This window comes from Schistocerca americana, chromosome 2 (assembly GCF_021461395.2).
Source record: "Schistocerca americana isolate TAMUIC-IGC-003095 chromosome 2, iqSchAmer2.1, whole genome shotgun sequence".
Classification (NCBI taxonomy): domain Eukaryota; kingdom Metazoa; phylum Arthropoda; class Insecta; order Orthoptera; family Acrididae; genus Schistocerca; species Schistocerca americana.
This window is the reverse complement of record NC_060120.1, coordinates 881,085,643-881,111,579: the sequence shown is the minus strand read 5'-3', so window position 1 is coordinate 881,111,579 and position 25,937 is coordinate 881,085,643. Positions and strand designations below refer to the sequence as shown.

Here is a 25,937-nt window from a genome sequence, read left to right as displayed (position 1 = left end):
TGGTGGGTGATAGAAGGACACAGTTTCATTTTGTGCCCACTCCTGATACTGAGTCTTGCTCAAACAGTCTCACATGCAGCTTCAATTTCTATCTCAGTGGATCTGAGTTTCTTGTCTACTGTGACAAATACACCACCACAATTTCACATTTGCCTATCCTTTTGACATACACTTAAATTTTCCCCAAATATTACTGCTATCAATTTCAGATTTCAACCAGCTTTCTGTACCTAGTGTTATGTGAGCCTCACTTATTTCCATGGGTGTTTCAAACTCTGGTACTTATTACAAATGGTTTGGCAGTTAACCATTGGGATTTTCTTTCAATTTTACACTGATGCTTTGAAGTTTCCTACAGCTATCATTATATAGACTTAGTGGAGAGTTGCCTAATCTAAGAAAAACCTTGTGTGCACACCACACACCATCAGCTACCTGAGTAGCAGCCTTTGGTGTGCGGTGCACACCTGATCCATTTGTGGGGACCCTATAGTTCTCAACCCTATGGTGCAACTCCAGGAAGTGACAACATAGCTTGTCACAGAACCTTTGAAATCTTTGGTTCAGTCCTTCCACTTGACTCAGAACCAAAGGGCCACCATCAGTTCTGGGGACATGGCTGCAAATTGTGAGCTTGGTTGATACTTCATGCACAGGGCTGGTCTTCTCAACCTTCTCTGCGAGTCACTGAAATGATCCAACTATGACCTCGGAGCCCAGACGACAGGCATCATTTGTTCCCATGCCACAGTCTGCAGTTGATTGCACTCTGGTCCCTCAATAGCTGCTGGAGTAGTCTCTTCAACATGTTGAGTGAGGCCTCCAGGCATACATACTCAGTGCACCTGGTGTCCTTTCCCGTCCCTTGCTGTCATTTCCCTGAGGGCAGTACATGTGAACTACCAATGCTTAATAGACCCCCTTCCATTTCATATTGGTATCCTCTTGACACCAGACAAAACAGCTTTCCCCAAAATAGATGAAGTGGGTTTCTGTGAAAGACAGCACCCCAGACTTGTTGGTTACTGGGATCAGTACAACAACCTAAGTCCTCCCTCATCCCCATCCACCCTGTACAGGACACCCAGATGCACCATTGACATACCACTTGCACTCAAGTGGGCGAGTATTGACAGATCCTGTACTTTTAGCAGAGAAGACAGAACCCATGGAAGAGGATAGTAATTGAGATACCTCTGGTATTGGTATCACATGTACACGACTCTCAGAAGCTCTTCCAACACACTGATTTGCATCAGCTGCCAATCATTTGGCAGTAGTCAGGACAATTTCCAGCTGCTTATGAATGTCAACTAACTCATCCCATGTTTCACAGGGGGACTGCATTTTGGTTGCTGCAATGTATTACAAGGCAGTGAACAAACACCTTTAAAGTAAACCTGTTTACTATTTTTTAATCTGTTGAGCTATAAAGTTGCCAATTCCCTATAGGAATTGAAGCAAGTACACAAAACAAGATTTCTATAAAGGCAGTGCAAAAACCTGTGGTGAAAATTACTAGTTCCCTAAAACATTTTGAGGTTGATTATAGTTGTTAGCAAACTCAAAAACAGAGTTAATTTATGATAAATAGATATTATATAGGTCTACTCCTCTTTAATGGAAAACTAGCTATAGCACAATATTTTAGAATATCTGCTACAGTAACTAAATAACAAACACCAATTTATTACAAATTGCTCATAGATTACGTAAAGGACAACAGTACCTTCCAAAAATTCTCAAAAATGCATATTTATTTGCACTGATATATACTGAAAACCAGGGGTAGTGTATTCTTTGGCAGAACTGTGTACCACAAATGCTGATTTACTTTTAAATAAGTTATGTACGTAAAACACTCGTACTGGTAATTTATGAAAATATAGTTTTCTAAGCATCCAAAAATTCTCAAAAATAACCTGTTTCTCATGTAATTGTACAATGAAATTAGAGAATGAGGATAGGCCTACTGTTCTAAAAATTTTAAAAGACCACAATTAAGTTCAAGCCTATAATTGATGATAACAGTATGAGTTTAACACAGCACTCACGAATGTTCAAAATTTTACAATATATCGACAATAGAAATGGGTATTGATACAATCAGTGAAAGATTATGCAGAAGTGATGTGAACAGTAAAATATGAAAATGTGGAACTTCAAATTGACACACAAATCTTGTATATACAGTCTCACACAAAGAATAGTTCTGAAGTCGGCTTTTATATATAAATGAACATGTATATTGCATGGATTTTTCACATAGCTGTTTCTGTGCAGACTTTTACTCTGGTGTGCTGAAGAAGAAGGATTGGAGTGTGAGTTTATCTCAGTCAAAATTGTTTAAACGGTGAAGCACCAACAAAATACATCTTCCACCTGTTGTAGCTAACAGTGCTAATAACCACATTATGTATTGTTAAGGTATTTTTACTTTGCCAGCAGTGTTCAAAATGTTCTCTCCTTCCTCTTCTATAACTAGGAGCTCACTTAAACTCAGTGTTAGCCTTTCTTTGCTTCTTCTTGGACCAGTATTCCTCTAAAAACAATTTACTAAATTCCTTAAAAAGCTGTGCTCCTTTCCCTGACTTCACACACCATGATACATTGTCTGCAGCTGAAATATTCTTTACACAATTAATGTTACTCTTTTCTGGTTATCCTTCTGGACTATCATCCCGCACATATCTCAATATGACACAGGATATAGCTCAGAATTTGGTGCAAATTTATTAGTAACAAATTTATTTAAAATATTACTGCCATCACACCTCACAGCAAAGATGCCACCAGAATAAAAATCCCAACACCTGTCTTTACTTCATTCACTTCTTACCTAATTTCAGTCAACTCTTTTTCAATAATGAATTACCTCTTTTCAGATTCACTAGTTTGCCCTTTCAGCCTGTCCTTTAATTTGTCAAACTTCCCTTCTACCTTTTCCTCCTTTCCATTGATCTCCTAAAAACTTGTATTAATTCCAGTCTCCATTTTCTTCAGTTTTTTTGTCATTTTCTCATGTACTTCCTTCCTCACTTCAGTAGTTTTGTTGCCAATCTCATCCTTAAGGTTTTCTAAGCTCTTCCTTCATTACTTTTTCTGACTGTTTAGTGACCACATGCTGCCTTTTATTAGTTTCTTCAATCTTCTTGACTATGTTTTTGCTAAAATTGTCTGTCTTCTTATTGATGCTCTCAAATTCTCTAAGTAGCTGCTGTATTTCTGTACGACGGTCCTGTGTTTTCTTACAAAGGTGCTGGTGCAGCATTTGCATCATAAATGCCATTAGCTCTGCAGGTTGCTCCCTTCTTCTAGGTCTTACTTTATCCGGATGTACACAGTCTACTTCAGGGTTCCACTATGTCCATATTTTAATAAATTTCTTTTCCTCTTTCCTTTAACTCTGTTGTGCTTCCATCTTCAGAGTCTCTGTTAATCATCCTTTCTTCCAATTTTTGTTCTGTTGTCTTTCCTGGATCTCGACTTCCTCAACCATTACATTCTCTGCCTTTGTCACACTACCGGTATCTCTCTTATTTCATCTATTATTCACTATGACCATCACTGACATATCATTTCCCTCCAACTGATCTTTCACAGATTTCAAATTACTTTCATAAATTCACTCAAACTGTTTTTCAGTCACTAATAATTAAACACTACTATGTTAGTGAATAGTGAATAGTGTTATTATTATTATTATTATTATTATTATTAGCATCATCATTATCATTATTTTTAAGTTAGATTCAGATTGTGGACTAACAGTTACTAAATGTCAAACCATGCGATACTCCAATCTGAAAACAGCTTCTAACTATCAAAAATGAACATCTTTTCATTCTTTCAGTTAACTATAGAAGTGTTCCTATATTGCTGTAATTTTTCAGAAACTTGATAGCATGGATTTTGTAACTGTTAAAATTTTCAAGTAATTGACAAGCATTTTACTTTAACTAACACTTAAAAACAAGTTCAAAAGTTATCCAAAATTTACTCATTATAATGCAAGCAAATATACTGCATTATTAACACCCCTCACAGCTACTAGAATCTTCCTATGTTCCTGTATGCTTTACTTTCTTTTACAGTTACCAATTTCTTTGCAAAAGAGATAAGTTAAATAAATACTCCATTAGTTAAAGTAAAATGCTTGTCAATTACTTCAAAATTTTAACTGTCACAAAATCCATGCTATCAAGTTTCTGAAAAATTAAAGTAACATAGGAACACTTCTATAGTTAATTTCTTCAAGACTGTAGTTTTCTTTATGAGCATTAATCACCAAAATTAAGGGAACTTCTGATGGTCATCAACGCTAAATTTCCATCTATGTGATTTTGTTACTTTACATCTGTAATTATGTTGACAACATTTAATATTAAAAAGCTAATGGTAAAAACTAATGGTACTTCAAATTCACTTCCTTCAAAAAACAAAGTGAAATAGCCACACATGACACCAGATAATGTAAAACACATTAAATCACGTTTTTATTCTCGATAAACCTTTTTTCCCCAGTTTTAATCACCCACTCTCACACCTTCCTCTCTTCCGTCCACAGTCCAACCCCTATCAACCTGTGAATAGTTAGCAGCCAGTCACTTAAGTTTGTTATCTAGTGCAGCCCTTCAGTGACAAAAATGGAAGTCATCCATTTGTGACTTATAAATGTCTTATTCTGTTTCAAACATCTTGTCTCTGCTGTATGGATGAAGGTAATAAAAGTCAACCACAATGGGAACTTTTAGTGTTTTGAGTAATGTTTAATTTAATGGTGAAATAATGGTTCAGAACATTTAAGTGTATAGCATCTTTTACTATTTTAACCAGAGAAATAAAATGTTATAGTCATTACCTTCAAATGTTACAAAAATAATACATTTTAAAAAATATGAGTACATTTTGTCGTAGAGGAGCCCAACATTCAGGAGCATTACGAGCCCTACAGCACCAAGCACTGAGGGGACATAAGTCATCGGATATCTCTTAATATCATATTGGACCTCCTTTTGCCCAGTGTAGTGCAACAGTTTGATGTGGCATGGACTGAACAAATGATTGCCAGTCTCCTGCAGAAATATTTAGCCTTGCTGCCTTTATAGCCATCCATAATTGTGAAATTGTTGCCAGTGCAGGATATTGTGTACAATCTGATCTCAATTATGTCCCATAATTGTTTGATGGGATTCGTGTCAAATGGTCTGGGTGGCCAAATTATTCGCTTGAATTGCCTGGAACATTATTCAAACCAGTCGCAAACATGACTCTGGCTTTATAGGGCCTGCACCACTCATCTGACCAGGCCATGTTTTTCCAGTCACCTATTATCTAACTGAAATGGTCACGACCCAGGTGATGCACTGCACGTGATTTCATGCTGTTAGCAAAGGCACTCGCATTGGTCATCTGTTGCCATAGCACTAATGTGCCAAATTTCACCACACTGTCCTAACAGACATATTTGTTGTAGGTCCCACATTGATTTCTTCAGTTATTTCATGCATTGTCAATTGTCTGTTAGCACTGACAACTCTACACAAATGTCACTGCTCTCAGTCATTAAGTGAAGGCCATTGGTCACTGCATTGTCAGTGGTGAGAGGTAACGCCTGAAATTTAGTATTCTCAGCACACTCCTGACATTGTGGATCTCAGAATACTGAATTCGCTAACGATTTCCAAAACAGAACATTCCATGCTTCTAGCGCCAACAGCCGTTCTGGATTCAAAGTCTGTTAATTCCCATCATGCAGCCATAATTATGTTGGAAATCTTTTCACATGAATTACCTGAGTACAAATTACAGCTCCACCTATGCACTACCCTTTCATACCTTGTGTATGTGATAATATCACCATTTCTATATATGCGTATCAATATCTTATGATTTTTGTCACCTCCATGTAAACTGGCAATGATAAATGTTAAGTTTGAAGTATCAGATGAAAATAGAAGGTATCTGCATCATTATAATTTCTGCCAATCCTGATTTATAATAGATATTCACATAATGGATTCATGGTATTTTGTATTGTGCTGTTTAAATGACATTGAAACTGCTAATTCAATATATAGGTTTACTGAATAAATAGAGTTCAAAACTTAAAAGTCAAAAGTACCACAGGCCAAATACTTATTTGAATATTTGCTTCTTTCTCCAGTTCCTGCAAGATTTTCCACATCTCTTCAGAATGTGACTGTTGCTAAAGGTGGGACAGCTGCAATTGATTGTGTGGCAAGAGGTGACAAGCCCATAACAGTAAAATGGTTTCACGGTGGGGATCTGTTTGAGGCACATAACCATCCAAGGGCTGATGTCAGTGAAGAAAGCTTGGAGTTCGGTATTCACTCGAGAATAACACTGAAAAATGTTCTTCGAAATGATACTTCAGCATTCTTGTGTCATGCAGATAACCAATATGGGAATGATCAATCAGAGATCTGGGTCATTGTTCAAGAAGTTCCTGAGCCACCTGGAAATCTTCATGTACTCAACTTTAGTAGCAGAGCTGTAAATCTCACATGGGAACAACCTTACAGTGGCAACAGTCAAATCACTGTATATACTATTCAGCATAAGCACAAATTAGGTAAGTTTCTGGTTGGATCAAGAAACTGATTATGCTGCAAAAACATGTACAGAAAATTACCTGCAGATGTTGTAGGACTTGTCAAAACAATTGCACTAGAGGTTTCAGTGAAATTCTGGATAGACTAATATTGTAGGCACATAAATAAACACATCTGTGATGAACATTTTTGCCCTCACTTAAACATTGCCGTAATGTTTGATGGCCATCCAGAAACCATATCACCACATATCTTACAAAGAACTTCAAAAAATTTGTAAAATTAATAAAATGTTTAATAGGGATTGGTTCACTTTATTTGTCCATCAGCAGACAAAAATAAGTACAACAAAATAGACAAGAATTTCATAACAAGATCATAATCAGTGTGTCATCCAAAATTCATTTTGAAAGTTATTAACTACTGTATCTTAGTAACATTTTTGGATTAGAGCATATTACAGACTTCTTGCTCATATGAAGCTGTCTATAAGGACTTAGTAGACTCAGTTATACTTATGCGATATAATCCTTGTTATCCACGGATTTAATGTCATTGCAACATTCAGTAAAAAGTGCTTATTGCCAGATATGCCAGTGACAAAACAATAGACCTGTTGCAGAGAAATTTTTTCTCGTGGTGTTCTTGATCTGATGAAAGACTATTCAGTCAACATAGTTTTAAGCTTCTGGTCAAAGATTAGAAATGACTGGTCTAGATGCCAAGAAGTTCAGTTAATCATTGGAAGTGGAATTATCCATAATGGTTACTAATAGTCTCACTATTGGACGTTTTAATCATAAAACTAACCACCTAACATGACACTATTGTCATCGGAGCTTCCAAAATTAATCTTCTGTGCTGTTATAATCTTAATGTGTTAGTGAACACTTCCACATCTTATCATATTTGAGTTTCATTTTGAACGCACAGCTATAATATAAACTGCTTGTGCTCCAGCTTGTCAAAAATGAATGGAATGGCACCGTTATATCACTTGAACAATATATTCCAACAGCAGTCTAATGATCCTGGTTGCCAATTCATTAGTTCTACAGTTGTACAGATGATTAATCATATCAGAGCATATTAATACCACAGAAACTTTGGCTTACATCTCATTATTATATCTAAAAGTTATTTGCCACACCACTCCACATCTGGCACTTCTGTGAATAATTTAATAAAATTATCATGTTCATACGGAAGTAGGAAATGCTGCTAGAATATAAAGAAATAAATGAATAAACATAGTCGCTCATTGATTATTGGATACAGTGAATGGTTGGTACACCCAAAAACAAGAACTATAAAATGGTTTCCTGTGTTATCCAAATATCTAATGATATGTAATAAATGTTTTCCTTAAATGCACCAGTGATGAGAATAAACTTCTTCAAAGTACACACACACACACACACACACACACACACACACACACACACACACACACACAGAGATTGTCCTTGTGATCCACTTGGAGCCCTATTGTGCTTATAAACTGGCAATACATTTCAGAGTACCACTCTGTGAGAATGAACCTGTGTTTATCTTTGTGGGTGTGAATTCTGAAAGAGAACACAAATTATACATTGTGCTACTATGTTCCAGATCTCGTTTTTATGCCTATACACCATTCAAAAACTCAACTCTGAAAAGAGTAGCATTTTTTGTTCTGCTCTAATAACATTTGTAATTCTTTGTCTTGGTCAAGTTTTTCCACATTTTGCAGTATTTTCACTTCTGTTTATTGTATTCTTGCTTTCCTATGCCAAGTTGCTAATTATGAGCGAGATGTGTTTTAATGTCGTTAAAAATTGTGTGGGATACAATGAAGTTTTAATTGTTGAGACTGACAGTTACCTATATTTTTTTTTTTAAATGGCTAATCTAAATTACAGTACTAGTTAAGTTTTCATGCTAAAATGTTGCTGATGATATTCATACTGTATCTTTAGTTAATACATATACATTTCCCGTGATAAGAATTATTTTAAATGCAATTTGATGATAAAGAAACTATTGGGTAACAGAAACAAAGGGTGATCATCCATATAGCCCTGACACATCATATAACATCCAAAGTACATCTGAAAAGTTTTGTGAACGGTCTTTGAAAATAAAGAAAACAAGAGTTACAAAGAAAAGACCCTTATTTGCCTTCAAAATAATCACCATTAGCCACAACACACTTCTGACATTGGTTGTAAAGCTGTTGGAAACTGTCAGGAAACACTTCTCATTGATTCACTTGAAGCACTGTGGTCACATGTTGCTGGAGGTCTGTCTTTGACAATGAGAGCAGAACAGTTGAAGATAAGCAAAGACAGTGCAAGCACTGTAGTTCATGAACACATGCAGCCATTGGTGTTTTGATGTTAGCACATTTATTTCTGTTCTCTTGGATAAGTATGGGTATCTTGTGCAGAGTATTCGTTTGTAAATAGCTTAATTGTTTTATCTGGCTTTATAGTGTGACAGCTTTTATTCATCCAACAGTTACTCCATGTTGCTGTTGTTATGGTCTTCAGTCCAGAGACTGGTTTGATGCAGCTCTCCATGCTACCCTATCCTGTGCAAGCTTCATCATCTCTGAGTAACTACCACAACCTACATCCTTCTGAATCTGCTTAGTGTATTCTTCCCTTGGTCTCCCTCTACAATTATTACCCTCCACACTTCCCTCCAATACTAAATTGGTAATGGCTTGATGCCTCAGAACATGTACTACCAACCAATCCCTTCTTCTAGTCAAGTTGTGCCACAAATTCCTCTTCTCCCCAATTCTATTCAGTGTCTCCTCATTAGTTATGTGATCTACCCATATAACATTCAGCATTCTTCTGTAGCACCACATTTTGAAAGTTTCTATTCTCTTCTTGTCTAAACTATGTATCATCCATATTTCATTTCCTTACATGGCTACACTCCATACAAATACTTTCAGAAAGGACTTCCTGATGCTTAAATCTATATTTAATGTTAACAAATTTCTCTTCCTCAGAATTGCTTTCCTTGTTATTGCCAGTCTACATTTTATATCCTCTATACTTCAACCATCATCAGTTATTTTGCTCCCCAAATAACAAAACTCATCTCCTATTTTAAGTGTCGCATTCCCTAATCTAATTTCCTCAGCGTCACCTGATTTAATTAGACTACATTCCATTATCCTCATTTTGCTTGTGTTGGCGTTCACCTTACATCCTCCTTTCAAGACACTGTCCATTCCGTTCAGCTGCTCTTCCAGGACCTTTGCTGTCTCTGATAGAATTACAATGTTGTCAGCAAACCTCAAAGTTTTAATTTGTTCTCCATGGATTTTAGTTCCTTCTGCAGATCTTTCTGTTGTTTCCTTTACTGCTTGCTCAGTATACAGATTGAATAACATAAGGGATAGGCTACAAATATGTCTCACTCCCTTCTCAACCACTGCTTCCATTTCATGCCCTTCGACTCTTATGACTGCCATCTGGTTTCTGTACAAATTGTAAATAGCCTTTCGCTCTCTGTATTTGACTCATGTCGCCTTCAGAATTTGAACGAGAGTATTCCAATCGACATTGTCAAAAGCTTTTTCTAAGTCTATAAATGTTAGGAAAGTAGTTTTGCCTTTCCTTGATCAATCTTCTAAGATAAGTCATAGGGTCAGTATTACCTTGCATGTTCCAACATTTCTATGGAATCCAAACTGATCTCCCCTGAGGCCAGCTTTTATCAGCTTTTCCATTTGTGTGTACAGAATTCATGTCAGCATTTTGCAGCAGCGACTTATTAAACTGATAGTTCGCTAATTTTCACACCTGTCAACACCTGTTTTCTTTGGGATTGGAATTATTATGTTCTTCTTGAAGTCTGGCGGCATTTTGCCTGTCACATACATCTTGATCACCAGATGGCAGAGTTTTAAGGTTCATAAATTTCAAGTTCTACAAAATTGTTTTTTTGACTTGTAGTAGGCATTGTCACTGACCACATTTTACAAACACTTGCTAAATTCCATGTTGTTATTATTTCTTACTTGACAGTTGGGTTTAAAGCCCCAAGTTTTACTTTGATTAAGTTTTCAATGTAATAAAGCATCCAAAGATATAGCAAAAATATAATTAAGGGTCAGGAAATCAAAGGCAGCAAGTGCTATACGTACAGCAAATAGTCAGTAAATGCAACATAATGCTAAAGATTTGGCATGGCAGATACAAAATTCAGTAGAAACATCATAACACCAATAGATTAAATTTACTCTGTAACAGAAAATATCTTTATCATTGACTGTTTGGTAATAATTTTGCACTGCTGACAATATTTCAGATCTGTACATGAAGCACATTGAATATAAAGAATCCAATGAGTATGTCACTATCCAAAATTCCTGAAGGATTTGTGTTTATGTTTGCATGTGTGTGTGTGTGTGAGACAGAGAGAGAGAGAGAGAGAGAGAGAGAGAGAGAGAGAGAGCACATCCATATGGCCAATACTATCTCTTTAATGAGAGAAGGATATGATGAAATCCCAAATGCAGATCTGCTTTGAAGGTTATCACAGTAAGTTAGGGTATTAAAAGTCCTCTGAAAGGCTAATATGCTCATTTTGTTAATAACATCCTTTTCAGACATAATCATTGGTTTTCTTGTGTAGTGGCATGGGAGAAGAATGTTTCTCAGATGACTGTTCCGGGTGATCAGACTTTTGCGAGTATCACTGGACTGCAGCCAGCTAATAGCTACCATTTTAGAGTTACAGCAAGAAACAGTCTTGGATCTTCAAATGCTAGTGATACCATCACAGTAACCACTGCAGAAGAAGCTCCTGGAGAAGCACCACAAGAAATAAGAGTCAGGGCTGTCAGCTCAGAAAGTCTTCATGTAAGCTGGAAGGTAAATTTCCTGTTACTCAAGTGTGTTAAAGACAAATATGATAAGCAAAACAACTAGATTCCATTATCAAGCACAGTCCCATGAATAATAAAGCAATTCTAATGGATATAAATTTCCCAAAACTAGTTATAAAGTGTAAATGAACCTACAGTAGCGGAGGATGACAATATTTTTATATCTGATGCAAACTGTAATTAGATGTCCTCTTTTAATGTCTATAGCTATTACTCTGTAACCAAGTATATCCCACTTGTTTATTCTGAATACTTCTGGATTAAAGAAGACCATTCACTGAAAATGAGAAGCCCTGACTCATGGATAGGTAGCTGGTGTCAAGCACACACACACACACACACACACACACACACACACACACACACACACGTGGGCACGCATGTGTGCCGGTGGACACACAGTGCCAGTGCTCCACTTCGCCAGGTGGACTAGTTTGTATCAGTTGTGATGGAGGTTGTGTGAGGTGGGGTGGTTGAAGGAGAGAGAGGCAGTGGGAGACAGGAAGAGGAGGCAGCCAGTTTTCCAGGTAGGAATGCAGGAGAGAGGGGTGGTAGGTGCATGGGCTAGGCATGCAATGCACGGTTGCCAGAGCCAGTGGGGAAAAGTGAAGTGGGGATGTGAACTGGGAGGGGGCAGGGGGTGACAGGATGGAGAAAGGAGAAACTGTTGGGTGGGGTGTGTGAGGACAGCGGGTTACCAGAGACTGGCACCAGGAAAATTACGGGAAAAGAGGATGTGTTGCAAGGATAGCTCCCATTAGCATAGTTCACAGAAGCAGGTATATGAGGGAAGGATCCAGATGTCTCGTGTTGTGAAGCAGCCATTATAATCAAGCACATTATGCTCAGCTGCATGTTGTGCAACTCGGTGGTCAACTCTGCTCTTGGCAACAGGTTGTCGGTGGCCATTCATACTTTGGACAGCAGTTGGTAGTCATACTGACATAGAAAGCTGTGCAATGTTTGCAGCAGGGTTGGTTTATTACATAGTGGCTTTCACAGGTGGCCGGGCCTCTCGTGGGGTATGATAAGCCTGTGACAGGACTGGAGTATGAATCATTGGGTGGGTGGATCGTGCAGGTGTTGCACCTTGGTTTACCACAGGGATATGATACCTGTGGCAAGGGGTTGGGAGAGGGAGTGACATGGTGATGGACTAGGATGTTGTGTAGGTTGGGTGGGTGACAAGGCACCACTTTAGGAGGGATGGACATGATGAGAGGTAATGAAAGCTCAGAGGAAGGATATGGTTTGGCTGTTGCAGTCCAGGGTGATGTTGGGTGACAGGGAAGGTGTTCCTTTGTAGCTGATTCTTGGGGGTGGTGGGAGGATTCGGAATGTGTGAGGATATGGCATGGAAAATCTGTGGACTAGGTTTGGGAGGTAGTGCCGGTCAGTGAAAACCTTCCTGAAACATTGCCATACAGGACAAAGGAGTTATCATCACTGCACATTTGTTGTTCATATGTGGTCAGATTGTATCGGAGGATTTTTTAGAAGAGATGGCAGCTGTTAAAACTCAGGCACTGTTACTGCTTAGTAGGTTTAATGTGGATAGGGTTGTGAATGGAACCATCAGAGAGGTGGAGGTCAATATCCTGGAAGGTGGCACATTGGGTTGAGGAGGACCAGGTGAAGTGGATGGGAGAGAAGATGTTGAGGTTTTGAAGGAACGAGGGTAGGAAGTCTTGGCCCACAGTCCAGATCATGAAGATATCATCAGTAAACATGGAGCAGATTATGGGTTTGGTGTTTTGGGAAGCTTTCTTACATCATTTGTTTATTCCTTCAAGCAAATGGGCTGAAATAATATTCATTAGTTCTTAACTTTCTTGTACAGGGTGGCACTTGAAAAACTAGCCCCAAATGCAGAATGCTTACCAGTTATGCACAAATTGTTGCCTGTCACCATCAGGTATAACAACAAATGGAAACATATGTAATAACTAGATAATAAAGAAACAACAATACAAAATGAAGTTGAACAGCTTTGAAGCTTTGAAGCAACAATGAGCAGCCCAAGTCAGTTTTTTGTGGACCACTTGTATGTATCATAAAGTAAAATGCCACAGAGATGCAGATTTAGAAGGGTCACTTTCTTATAATTCTAAAACACTGTATTAACATTGTGAAAAGGAAAGTTGCTACTTACCGTATAGTGAAGATGCTGAGTCGCAGATAGCCACAACAAAAAGACTGTCACAAATATAGCTTTCAGCCATTAAGGCATGTGTCAACAATAGACTTAGACACACACACACACACACACACACACACACACACACACACACACACACACACACACGCAAAAGCAAATGCACACACACGACAGAAGTCTCAGGCAACTGAAACCACACTGCGAGCAGCAGCACCAGTGCATAATGGGAGTGGCAACTGCATGGGGGTAAGGAGGAGGCTGTGGTGGCAGGGGGGGGGGGGGGGGCAAGGGTAGTATGGTGGGGATGGTGGACAGTGAAGTGCTGCAGGTTAGACAGAGGACAATGGAGAGGTGGGGAGTGGGGGCGGGAAGTGAAGGAAGAGGAGAGAAGTAGAAAGACTGGATGTGATGGAGGAATGACAGCTGTGTAATGTTGGAATGGGAAGAGGGAAGAGGCTGGATGGGTGAGGACAATAACTAATGAAGGTTGAGGCCAGGATGGTTATGGGAATGTAGGATGTATTGCAGGGAAAGTTCCCACCTGCACAATTCAGAAAAGCTGGTGTTGGTGGGAGGGATCCACATGGCACAGGCTGAGAAGCAGTCATTGAAATGAAAGATGTCATGTTTGGCAGCGTGTTCAGCAACAGGGTGGTCCATTTGTTTCTTGGCCACAGTTTGTCTGTGGCCATTCATGTGGATAGACAGCTTGTTGCTCGTCATGCCCACATAGAAAAATGGTTCAAATGGCTCTGAGCACTATGGGACTTAGCTGCTGTGGTCATCAGTCCCCTAGAACTTAGAACTACTTAAACCTAACTAGCCTAAGGACATCACACACATCCATGCCCGAGGCAGGATTCGAACCCGTGACCTTAGCGATTGCGCGGTTCCAGACTGTATGCCCACATAGAATGCAGCACAGTGGTTGAGCTTAGCTTGTAGGTCACATGACTGGTTTCACAGGCAGCCCTGCCTTGGTGATGTTTGTGACCGGACTGGAGTAGGTAGTGGTGGGAGGATGTTTGCATCTAGGTCTATTACAGGGTATGATCTATGAGGTAAGGGGTTGGGAGCAGTAGTTGTGGAAGGATGGACAAGTATACTGTGTAGGTTCGGTGGACAGGGAAATACCACTGTGGGAGGGATGGGAAGGATAGTGGGCAGGACATTTCTCATTTCAGGGCATGATGAAAGGTAGTTGAAATCCTGGTGGAGAACATAATTCAGTTGTCCAGTCCTGGGTGGTACTAAGTTATGAGAGGAAAGCTCCCCTGTGGCCAGATGGTGGGACTTTGGGAGGTGGTGGGAGACTGGAAAGCAAAGGCATGGGAGATATGTTTCTGTGCAAGGTTGGGAGAATAATTGTGGTCCATGTAGGCTTCAGTGAGACCTTTGGTATATTTCAATAGGAACCAGTCATCACTGCAGATGCGATGACCATGGGTGGCTAGACTGTATGGAAGGGACTTCTTGGTATGGAACAGCTGTCAATCTGGATGTATTGTTGGTGGTTAGTAGGTTTGATATGGTCAGAAGACCACCTACTCCAGTCTGGTCACCAACATCACCTATCCCATCGAAGGCAGGGTTACCTGTGAAACCAGTCATGTGATCTACAAGCTATGCTGCAACCACTGTGCTGCATTCTGTGTGGGCATGACAATGACAGCTGTGTGTCCACCTGAATGGCCACCGACAAACTGTGGCCAAGAAACAAGTAAACTACCCTTTAGTTGAAACGCAGCCAAACATGACATCCTTCCTTTCAATGATTGCTTCACAGCCTGTGCCATATGGATTCTTTTCACCAACACCAGCTTTTCAGAATTGTACAAGTGGGAACTTTCCCTGCAATACATCCTACATTCCCCTAACCCCCTGGCCTCTTCCAATTCCAGCACTACACAGCTGTCATTCCTCCATCACACCCAGTCATCTTACTTCTCTCCTTTTTCCTGTACTTCTTCCCCACCCCCCCCCTCCCCTCCCTGCCTCTCCACTGCCCTCTGTCTGACGTGCAGCACTTCACTGTCTGCCACCCCCACCATACTATTCCTTCCCCTCCCTGCCCTTGCCTCCTGCTTACCTCCACCCAGTCACCACTCCCATCACCCACTGGTGCTGCTGCTTGCAGAGTGGTTTCAGTTGCCTAAGACTGCAGTCATGGCTGTAAGCTATATTTGCGACAGTTTTGTTGTTGTGCCTATCTGCAACTCAGAATCTCCACTGTCTGGTGAGTAGCAACTTTCCTTTTTGTAATATTGTTACATTCCATCCTGGATTTTCCACTGTTTGATTAAAACACTGTAATTATGTATCTATAGTTTCAACAGTAGTTTACAAACAACCTAAATTCACAATGTTCTTTTAAAAGGTTCATAAGGTTTGATATTGAAGTATCTTTCTTTTGAACTGAAAATGCATTCTTTTAACTGAATTATGTGTCACAGTCACAATGAATGCAACATTATTAAAATTCCCTCAATGTGATCCATTTATTCAAATGTTTGTGGCATTGATATATGTGCAAGAGCTCAGTTGCAAAATATAGAGCATCCATTAATTTGCAGTGATTACAAAACCTAGAAACTAGCACAAACACATACACACACACAAATATTTGAAATACGAAAGGCAATATGTAGCTGCTAGAGGTCTGCAACTGGTGTTTAGGCTCACTCAAATTGCTCAGTATATGTGAACTGAGAGGGCAACCGCACTCAACTTCCATGATGCTCGTTTGAGTGCCATGCACTCAAATTGCCCCTCTGTCAACTATAGTTACCCAATCACAGCTTGCCAGCTGTAGAAGCATGGCACATGAATGTGAGATGAAGGAGAGTGTGAAAGAAAAAAAAGATTCAAAATAATCCTGAGCTTGTTTGTTTGTTTGTGGTTTCAGGGCGCAAAACTTCTATGGTCATTAGCGCCCAATAATCCTGAGCATGGAAAATGACAGTTGTAACAATGTATGGGAAAGATTTTCATTAATAGCTGATAAAGATGTCGGCAATATGTGCTGTGGCAAGAGCTCTGCTCTCCTGTCTTACACATCTGCCACCACACATCTGAAGACACTTTTCTGCAGAATATAAGTTATAAAGCATCAGCAGTTTCAGTGAAATCTGTAGTAAATACAAAGGTGAATAGAGATGTGAGTTGGAGACCTTCATCTATTTACATTAACATTAGGTGTAGGATTTCATGCTTTATGTTAGGAGCTTGCAAATGTTGGTTCAGAATTGTCACATGAAATTTCCAACATTTTGCCACGTCCTATGATTGTAGCACAAAGCACCGAAAGACAAGCCAATAAAATATGACTGAGTTTGATGCTCAGTATTATCCAGGCAATAGACATGAATGCATGTGGATGTATAGTGGATATATGGACCAATACAAATTGGAAAATATGTTGCCTGTACAGTACTGCGCACTTTGCTTATCAGGCTTAGACACTGCAAAATATGGTACTGGTACAGCTTACTTTTCTGAGGCAAAAAAAGTGCTGAATTTATTTTGAATTACATCGAGGAAACATTATGCTAAATATTAGGAGTAAATCCTCAGCATTTTAATGTGATTTCATTTGCCACTGATGAAGACAGTAATAGATGTAATGCACTGCAAACCTTTCAGTATTATGTATGCATTACACATGTTTTGAATACAGTCCAGGAACACATGTTGGTTGACAATTATTTGATAAATGGGCTTGGAGTGGTTTACTCCATGACTTATGCTGCTACAGACAGTGTCCGTTTCATGAAGAAAATTGTTGATATGAATTGGATGCAGATAAGCTTGAAGCAAGAAATGGAGAGTAAGTGGAACAGCTTGTTTAGAATGCTACACTATGTAATAAGACAGTATGACAAAATCATAGAATTGCTTTCACACAGAGGCATCTCTGAAAAACTTACTGGTTATGACAACAACACTGCAAAGGAACAATTGAAATTTTTAGAGTCATTCAAAGATGCAATTGGAAACCTGGGAGTCTCTTTCCCAAACTGTCAAATTTAGGGAAAAAAATGTCTTGTCTTCCATACTCAAATGTGAATAGCGAAAGAAATTCCATTCTGGTTTGATACAATATCTCAGACAGATGACACTAACTTGATCTGAAATGAGTCTATTCATTGTAATTATGCCAACAGGGAATAATTTGGAGACAATTTTGTTCTTGTTAGATTTCTAATTTGCTAGAGGGTCAAGGTCACGTATGTACATGTGAGCCAGTAAAGCAGATAGTGTTATAACAAACAGCAGTGTTACAAAAATTGGTAGTTACATAGTTTTCCTGTGAAACTCCATACTGTTTCTAAATTTTCGTTATTGCCTTAAGCACGCTATTTTCTCTTATGAATCATAATGCTGTCACTGTTAGACACTACCACACAGGAATATGCATCTACAGCATAACTAAGTTGATGTGACAATAGATTCATCTGCTGATGGGAGCATATCAGAAGGGACACCACCCTGCAGACACACATAGCTGCTATTAAAATGAGGCGCAACAGCAATGAGGCAAGTGCACCAGACCCGTTGGCCTCTGCCCTCCCCGTGGTGCCTCATTCAATCACAGCCTCCTCGCTTCGAATATTTGTACTTGAGAAAGCCATGCCAAGCTCAGTGGGCTCGAGCAAGTATAAACGACTGAAGCACTCTGTTTGCAGACCTCTAGTATGTACATTCTTATTCCACAAGCTACATTATGATGTATGGCAGAGTCTATTTTGTGCGCCACTGTAATTCCCCCTCCTTTCTTGTTCCAGCCCCTAATGGTGCCTGTTGAGCTTTAATCTCTCTAATTTTATCTTCACGATATATTAGCGAGATGTGCATGGGAGTAGGTAATACATTACTTGACCCTTCAAAGAACATATGCTCATTTAATTTTAACATAAACCACACCATAATGTGCATCTGCCACTGGAGTTGAATGCGAATATCTGTGACGCTTTCATGCTTACTAAATGAACCTGATATTAAATGTTCTGCTCTTCTTTGGATCTTCTCTATTTCTTCTAACAAATTTATCTGGTATGGTTATGGGATGAACAATACTCAAGTATTATTTGAACAAAGGTTTGTTATGTTGCATTATTTGTGGCTGCACTACATTTCTTGTGGATTCCCCAGTTAATTTCAGTCTGGCATCTACCTTTTCTATGACTACTTTTAGGAGTCCATTCAATATAAAATCACTCCAGACATATACTCTCAGGAGTTTAATGGATGTAACTGCTCCAAGTGCCTGTTCTGAAATCATGTAATCATTCAGTAAAGTGTCTTTCTATCCATTAATGTGCAGTATGCTATATTTTTTTATGTTGAGAGTCAGCTGCCAATCCCTGCACCAACTGTTGATCCAAGTATATAATCCAAAAGAAAACAAACATACTTAGAACTGTTGATTTCACCATGTATAAGATCATAATTGGAGCTTTTTTGGTTAGTTTCAACCACAATTATCATGAATGGTATCCACACTAAAAAACAAAGCAATGATATTTGAAAGATAATGTTCCCACTATTCTGTTAATCTTGTAGAAGAATCCTTGCACATTACTAAAATGCATACAGCTGTCCACTTGTTCTACAAAATAGCTGTGTTCATGTTACAAGGTCCTCTGCTCTCAGCATAGTGTTTTGTTTAGTGTGCTAGGTTTCTTGTCTACATTTTGCCTTAGAATGTGTGCATGATCTCACAAAACATGTAGGTTTGTGTTATAACAGGAACAACATTAATAAACATTGTGGCTGAGCCTGATAGAAATAATTTTTGAACGAATGTATTTTAACAAAAATTAAAAGAATACCACTACTACATCAATAAATGTGATTATCTAAGCACATTTTGGAAACAACAATCCCATTTCTTGCACATCTTAGGTAAAAGTGTCATACCTGCTTAAACTTGTCTTCTGGTAATCACATTTTCAAGATAAAAAAAAAGGCTCTGAGCACTATAGGACTTAACATCTGTGGTCATCAGGCCCCTAGAACTTAGAACTACTTAAACCTAACTAACCTAAGGACATCACACACATCCATGCCCGAGGCAGGATTCGAACCTGCGACCGCAGCAATCGCGCGGTTCCGGACTGAGCGCCTTAACCGCGAGACCACCGCGGCTGGCCTTTTCAAGATCTAACCTGTATATAATGACTGGTTCTGCTTTATTTCACTGTATCTAATATAACAAATCATAACAGTTGTCATTGTTGAGAAAAGCATGAGAAACATCAGATGTATGTAAATCTGTAAGCTTCAGTGCAAGCAATCTCAATAAAATCTACTGTACTCCTATTCCAAAACAATATACTCAAAAAAATAGTTGCCGCTCTCCATATAGCAGAGATGCTGAGCCACAGAAAGGCACAACGAAAAGACTGTCAGAAAATTTGCTTTTAGCCAAAAAGGCCTTTGTCAAAAATAGACAACTTCCACATTACAGATAGACACACACACACACACACACAAGTGCAAATGCAACACACACATAACTGCAGTCTCTGGCAGCTGGAGCCAGACTGTGACCAGGGGCTCATTATGAGAGAGGCAAATGATTGGTGGTAACGAGGGGGCTGGGGCGGGGAGGGGGAGGGATAGCAGGATAGGTGTGGGGGATGGTAATGTGCTACTGGGAGGCGCGCAGGGATGAGATGGAGAGAAGGCAGCTAGGTGCAGTTGGGAGGTTAGACGTAGAGCAGGGGGAGTGAAAGTGGGGGTTAACAGGAAAGGAGAGAAGTAAAAAAAAAATGGGGTGCATTGGTGGAATAGAGGACTGTGTAGTGCTGTAACGGGAACAGGGAAGGGATTGGATGGGTAAGGATAATGCCTAACAAAGGTTGAGGCCAGGAGGGTTATGGGAGCATAGGATATATTTCAGGGAGAGTTCCCACCGGTGCAGTTCAGGAAAGATGGGGTTGATGGGAAGGATCCAGATGGCACAGGCTATCAGCAGTCATTGAAATAAAGGGTGTCGTGTTGGGTGGCATGCTCCCAGAGCATTTTAGGGCATGACAAGAGGTAGTTGCAACCCTCTCCACCTCCTTCCTGCATGCTCCCAGCAGTACTTTACTATCCCCCACTCCTACCCTACTATCCCTCCCTCTCCCTGCCCCACCCGGTTGCCTCTATTTTTGATAAAGGCCTTGTAGGCCAAAAGCTAATTTTCTGACAGTCTTTTTGCTGTGCCTTTCCTGCGACAGAGCATCTCGGCTATATAGTGAGTAGTAGCAACTATCTTTTTCATTATACTGTTACATTTCATCCTAGATTTTCCATTGTTTTCATTCCTATTGTGTATTTCAAATATTATGCTTTCTTTTCCTTTTTTCCTCCTAGTGAGTTCAAAATTTGTTCAGCCAATTTTCATAAATAGTTTTTAATAAATTGTTACCTCGAACTTGTAAATTAATGTCTCTGTGCTTTTACTATTTGTTTTTGTATTTAATGTGTTTTGTAATCTATTTCTTTATTTATAGCCACCACGTGATCAATATCAGCATGGAGAAATAATTGGTTACTACATTGGTTACCGAACAAGTAACTCATCTGAACCATTCCATTATAAAACATATGAAGTTCTCCCAGGTGCCGAGCTGAGAATCCTCCTTACAGGTCTTCAGAAATTTACAGAGTATGTCATATTTGTTCAAGCATACAACAGTGCAGGTGCAGGGCCTCAGAGCTTAGGAGTCTCAGTTTTTACTGAAGAAGATGGTAATTCCATAATTTAATTTAACTTTGGATAAACTTTTATTCTACAGCATTTATAGATAATATATTACAACCATGTGAAGATATAACTGTGTGTTTACATAATGCTTATTAAAAGAATGAGTTATTTTCTCTTACTTAGTATCTTGTTTTTACTAACTTTGTACTTCTTCCTCCCCTCCCCTCCCCTCCCCTCCCCTGTTACAATTAGGTTCAGGAGTCATGCATACTGCTTTCTCCATAATATCTTCTACGACTAAATGAGTATTGTGAATATTTATTACTGTAGGGGCCCCAAAGGGCAGCCAAGCCATTAAAAATATCAGTAAGTTTATTAATATGTATATACAGGGTGAACCGGAACACCATTGACAAAATTTTGGAAGTTATTCAGGAATTTTTATGAGTAGTTCCATATAGAATAATATTGTAATTATAATTTGTTCAGTATCTTATCCCAGTTATCTTTTCTTTGGTAAATATACATCACAACAGTGAAAAGCCTGTAATATGCTATTACCAAAATATACAACACAAAATACAGAGTAATGCAACAGCTCCCAGACAGATGTAAAAGTATGTTATGTGCTTACTGTCACCAAGTGAGCATGTCATTATAGCACCACTATAGCACTTTTTCACTGCATTCAGTGACCCCATATATGAGATGCATATTTTCCAACTCTTCATGAGTAATGTTTACTGATGTGTAATATCTGAACACTACAAATACAATAATACATATAATTCCAAGGTGAACATGTCGTTTGCCTCATCTATTTATTAACACTAAATTTTAATAGAAACTTGTTGATCTTTCTAATGAATTGTTAAAGTCATAGTTTTCTCACTTGATACTTCTGTGTTTTGTACAGTTACAATGGCATTACATTAAACCATGCAAGTTCTTGGTACCAGTATTCTGTCCGTGGCACACACCCTCAACATTCATCACATATTGTGTAATAAATAGTATTAGTAAAGGCATAATGTGGGGTTATGTAAAGCTGGACTTACAGTGAGCTTCCTTAAACCCCCTTCCTTGTTGTCTTGATTTGCAGTGCACTCCCTGTCAGAAGTGTAACAAGTTTTCTCTCAGGTTGTATTTTGTTTCTTTTGGCTTCCACCCCATTGTGTGTGTGTGTGTGTGTGTGTGTGATTTATTGTTTCTTTCACTGCATTTTTCTCTTACTCTCCGTTCACAAATTTGGTATACCTATCCAGTGAGGTAAAAACAGTTCTGTGTCTACCAACTATTTAGTTTTCTATCTGCCAACTACTCACTTCCATTTTGTGTCATTCATTCTCACTAAACTTCATTTGCATTATATTATTAACACAAAAACCTATCAGTACCAAATACACAATAAGTAACAGTATGAATGTGATAATCCCCATTATGCAACAATAGTTTTCTAAAGTTTGCTCTCCATTTCAGTGAGGGACTATTAAATTCTAGATATTAAGATATAGATCATTAAAAAATAATCTACTTATTGCATTACTGCTTGGTAGGTGCTGAAATGTCATATAATGAGCACGTTGCTGGATAAGTGCTTTAATGCAATACAGAATGCATAATTTTGAATAATCATAGTATTTGTAATTTAGTAAACTAGATAAAATTCACAATTTTCAGATCTCTCTCCGACTGCAATTGTTTTAAAATTTTGTAATTTCCTTAGTTCCAGAATTACCTCCTGGAAATCTTAAATGCACCAGTACATCGTCACAAAGCATACTTGTAACATGGTTGCCTATAGCAGCAGATGATGTTAATGGTATTCTACTTGGATACAAAATTCTATACAACACAGTTTCTGACTGGGATGGTAAGCAATATTGTGAAATTTTATTCAAAGTTTTGAGTGTGTTGGACAAAGTTTTAGCCACTTCCACCGACATACCAAATGTAAGACAATACCAATACCATCAAACTTCAAATAGTTAATCATTTCCACTCAGTAGCCTCTGCATCATTCTTTTTAAAAGGAGAAATTTGAGTAATTCATCATAGTATGGAATGAAAACAAAATTCTCATGTATATTGTTCTTTTACTACTTGTCTAAAAAGTGATACAAGCTACTTTTGTATAATCAGTGCAACTATAACTATTTAATACAGTAAATAACTGAAAAATTGATTTAACAGTTCCGTGCACTAAATTAGAAAAGTCAGGAACTGCAATTTTAACAGGAATATGCTGCTCTCACAGGCCATCAAAAACTGAAGCTACAGTGTTAGAAAGCCTTAGAGAAAACTTGAAGAATACTTTTCATAAGATTTGTGACCTCTAGACTTGCTACCCATACATTGACAGAGTTGCATGATTAAAATGGCTTCCAGAATTTATGGGACATTTTTCTTAATTTATTTCATGAAAATTACCTTCAGCAGTCAATTAGAGAATCTGCTTGTGAGTGTAACATGCAGCGGTTGGACAAAAGTAGAGAAACATCATGAGAAATATTTGTTTGAACATAAGTTCAGATGCTAGCCATGCCTGCAGCTTGTGCTGTTGTTTTTGACCCTGCATCACACCTGTGCAATGTTCTCAAGTGTCAGTCATGGTCATAACAGTGTTCTGCATAGCTGTGATTGCATCATGTTGGAGCTAAGTGAATCTGAACTTGAGCAAATTGTTGTTGCTTGGATGGTGGATGCTTCTATAACCAAGGAAGCCAGATTGGCTGGTGCTTTGAGAGACACTGTATCATAGATTATATTACAATTAGGAAAGGCAAAGAACATAATCCAAAGAACATGATCCACTATGTCACAATGCAGATGATATTATGTTTCAAGTGATCATGACAGCTGGTCATTGAAGGGGTTGTGACAAAAAATACGAGGAGAACAGTTGCAAAAGTCTCTGCAGAATTGAATGTCACACTCACAATTCCTGTCAGCACAAAAACAACGTAAAGGGAGCTTCATAAACAGGGACTTGCAGAGTGAGCTGGTATTCTAAAACCACTCATCAGTGATGAAAATGTCCTTAACAGGAAAACGTGGTGCTGAAGACATAAAATCTGGACTGTGATGCAATGGAAGAAAGTAACTGAGTTGGATGATTCTTGTTTCACACTGTTTCCAGCTTCTAGCCAAGTTTACATCCCAAGAGTGATACATGGCAAGGGTTCAGTGAGGATTTGGGCAAGAATATCATGATATTTCATGGGTCCTATGGTTACTACATGAGGTTGCATTGCTGCTGAGGATTATGTGGCCATTCTGTCTGATCTGGTCCATCCCATGGCACAATGTTTGTTCCCCAATGGTGTTGCAGTGTTCCAAGTTGATAGAGCTCCTGTTCACACTGTCTGGGACTAGTTTTTTGAGAATGAAATGTTGCATCTCCCCTGGCCACCACAATCACCATATATCGATACCATTGAGACTTTCTGGTCTACTGTAGATTGGAGAGAAGAGTGTGTGACTGTTATCCATCTCCATCATTTTTACCTGTACTTACTACTATTTTACAGGAGGGATGGTATAAGATTCCCCGGAAAACCATACAGAACCTGTATTTATCTGTTCCAAGATGACTGGAAACTGTTTTGAATGCCAACAGGTTTCTTACCCCATATCATGCATGGCTATGTGTTGTGTTTTTGATGTTTCCACATTTTTGTCCCACCCTGTATTAGATAGCTCTGTGACTACAAATACAAACTTCTCTATTAGTGATTGTAAGACTTTTGTGACACCAGACGTCACAGAGCTCAATGGCGATACCAAGAAAAGAAAGAAAAGTTGTACTTAGCAAATGTGACAAATAACAGATTGCAAATTATCTGAACAGGTTAAGCCAGACATTCATCTCTAAGGCTGCATGAGGAGTACCAGTGAATAAAATTCAAGAGTATTGTAATATGATTTATAAAATCCTGTGACAGTTATTACCATGTGTTATATTGCACACAAAGTTATTGTCCCAGTTTGTCAAAGTGGCTACACGACTACTGAGAGACAGAACTGAATCAGAGTCACCATGTTTGTTGTAAGTACCATAAGCACAGTTCTAGCTCATACGAAGAGTATTAATGTAAAACACACATGTCTACTGATGACCATTTAGACATGAAGTCTTAAATAAAGCAACTTTACTCATCCCCAAATCTAAGTTCATTCAAGGGGTGCTGCCTTTAAGGGTGTCCTCCAGAAAATAGACACTCATAAAGAACTGTAGAGCTCTCAGTGACACATGTATACAACTCATAGGTAACTCTCAGTTAATTCAGACAACTAACTGTCATTGGACCTTGCAGCCACTTAAGTACCCAACAAGTGGAATGACACTAACATGTTCTTGTTCAGTGCACACGTTACTGACATTTTAAAATAGTGCAACCACATTGGCATCTTCAAACAGAGTTGACACTACCTGTAAGCCTGTGTTGTGATTATGCTGTTTATGACTGCTGAGCGGGCAACCCTGCATACATGACTGAACTGTGGGAGGTCACAGTACCTCTAGGATACAGCAGATACATATGTGTCAAATAAGATTGTGAGGAATGGAAAAGACACACTGTGGTTCAATAGTGATGTTGAAAAATTACTATGAAA

The 25,937-nt window shown here is 38.7% G+C and overlaps 1 protein-coding gene across 1 annotated transcript in view; it reads left to right on the top strand.

The window, feature by feature from the left end:
* The window catches only part of LOC124594520 (Down syndrome cell adhesion molecule-like), a 72,838-nt gene extending 51,457 nt beyond the window's left edge, over positions 1-21,381 (top strand). Inside the window, exons 4-6 of the mRNA XM_047132894.1 lie at positions 6,167-6,595; positions 11,214-11,452; positions 21,127-21,381. Of these exons, the coding sequence (XP_046988850.1) occupies positions 6,167-6,595; positions 11,214-11,452; positions 21,127-21,381 (923 nt within the window). The remainder of the gene's footprint in view (positions 1-6,166; positions 6,596-11,213; positions 11,453-21,126) is intronic.
* The last annotated feature ends 4,556 nt before the right edge of the window (positions 21,382-25,937 follow it).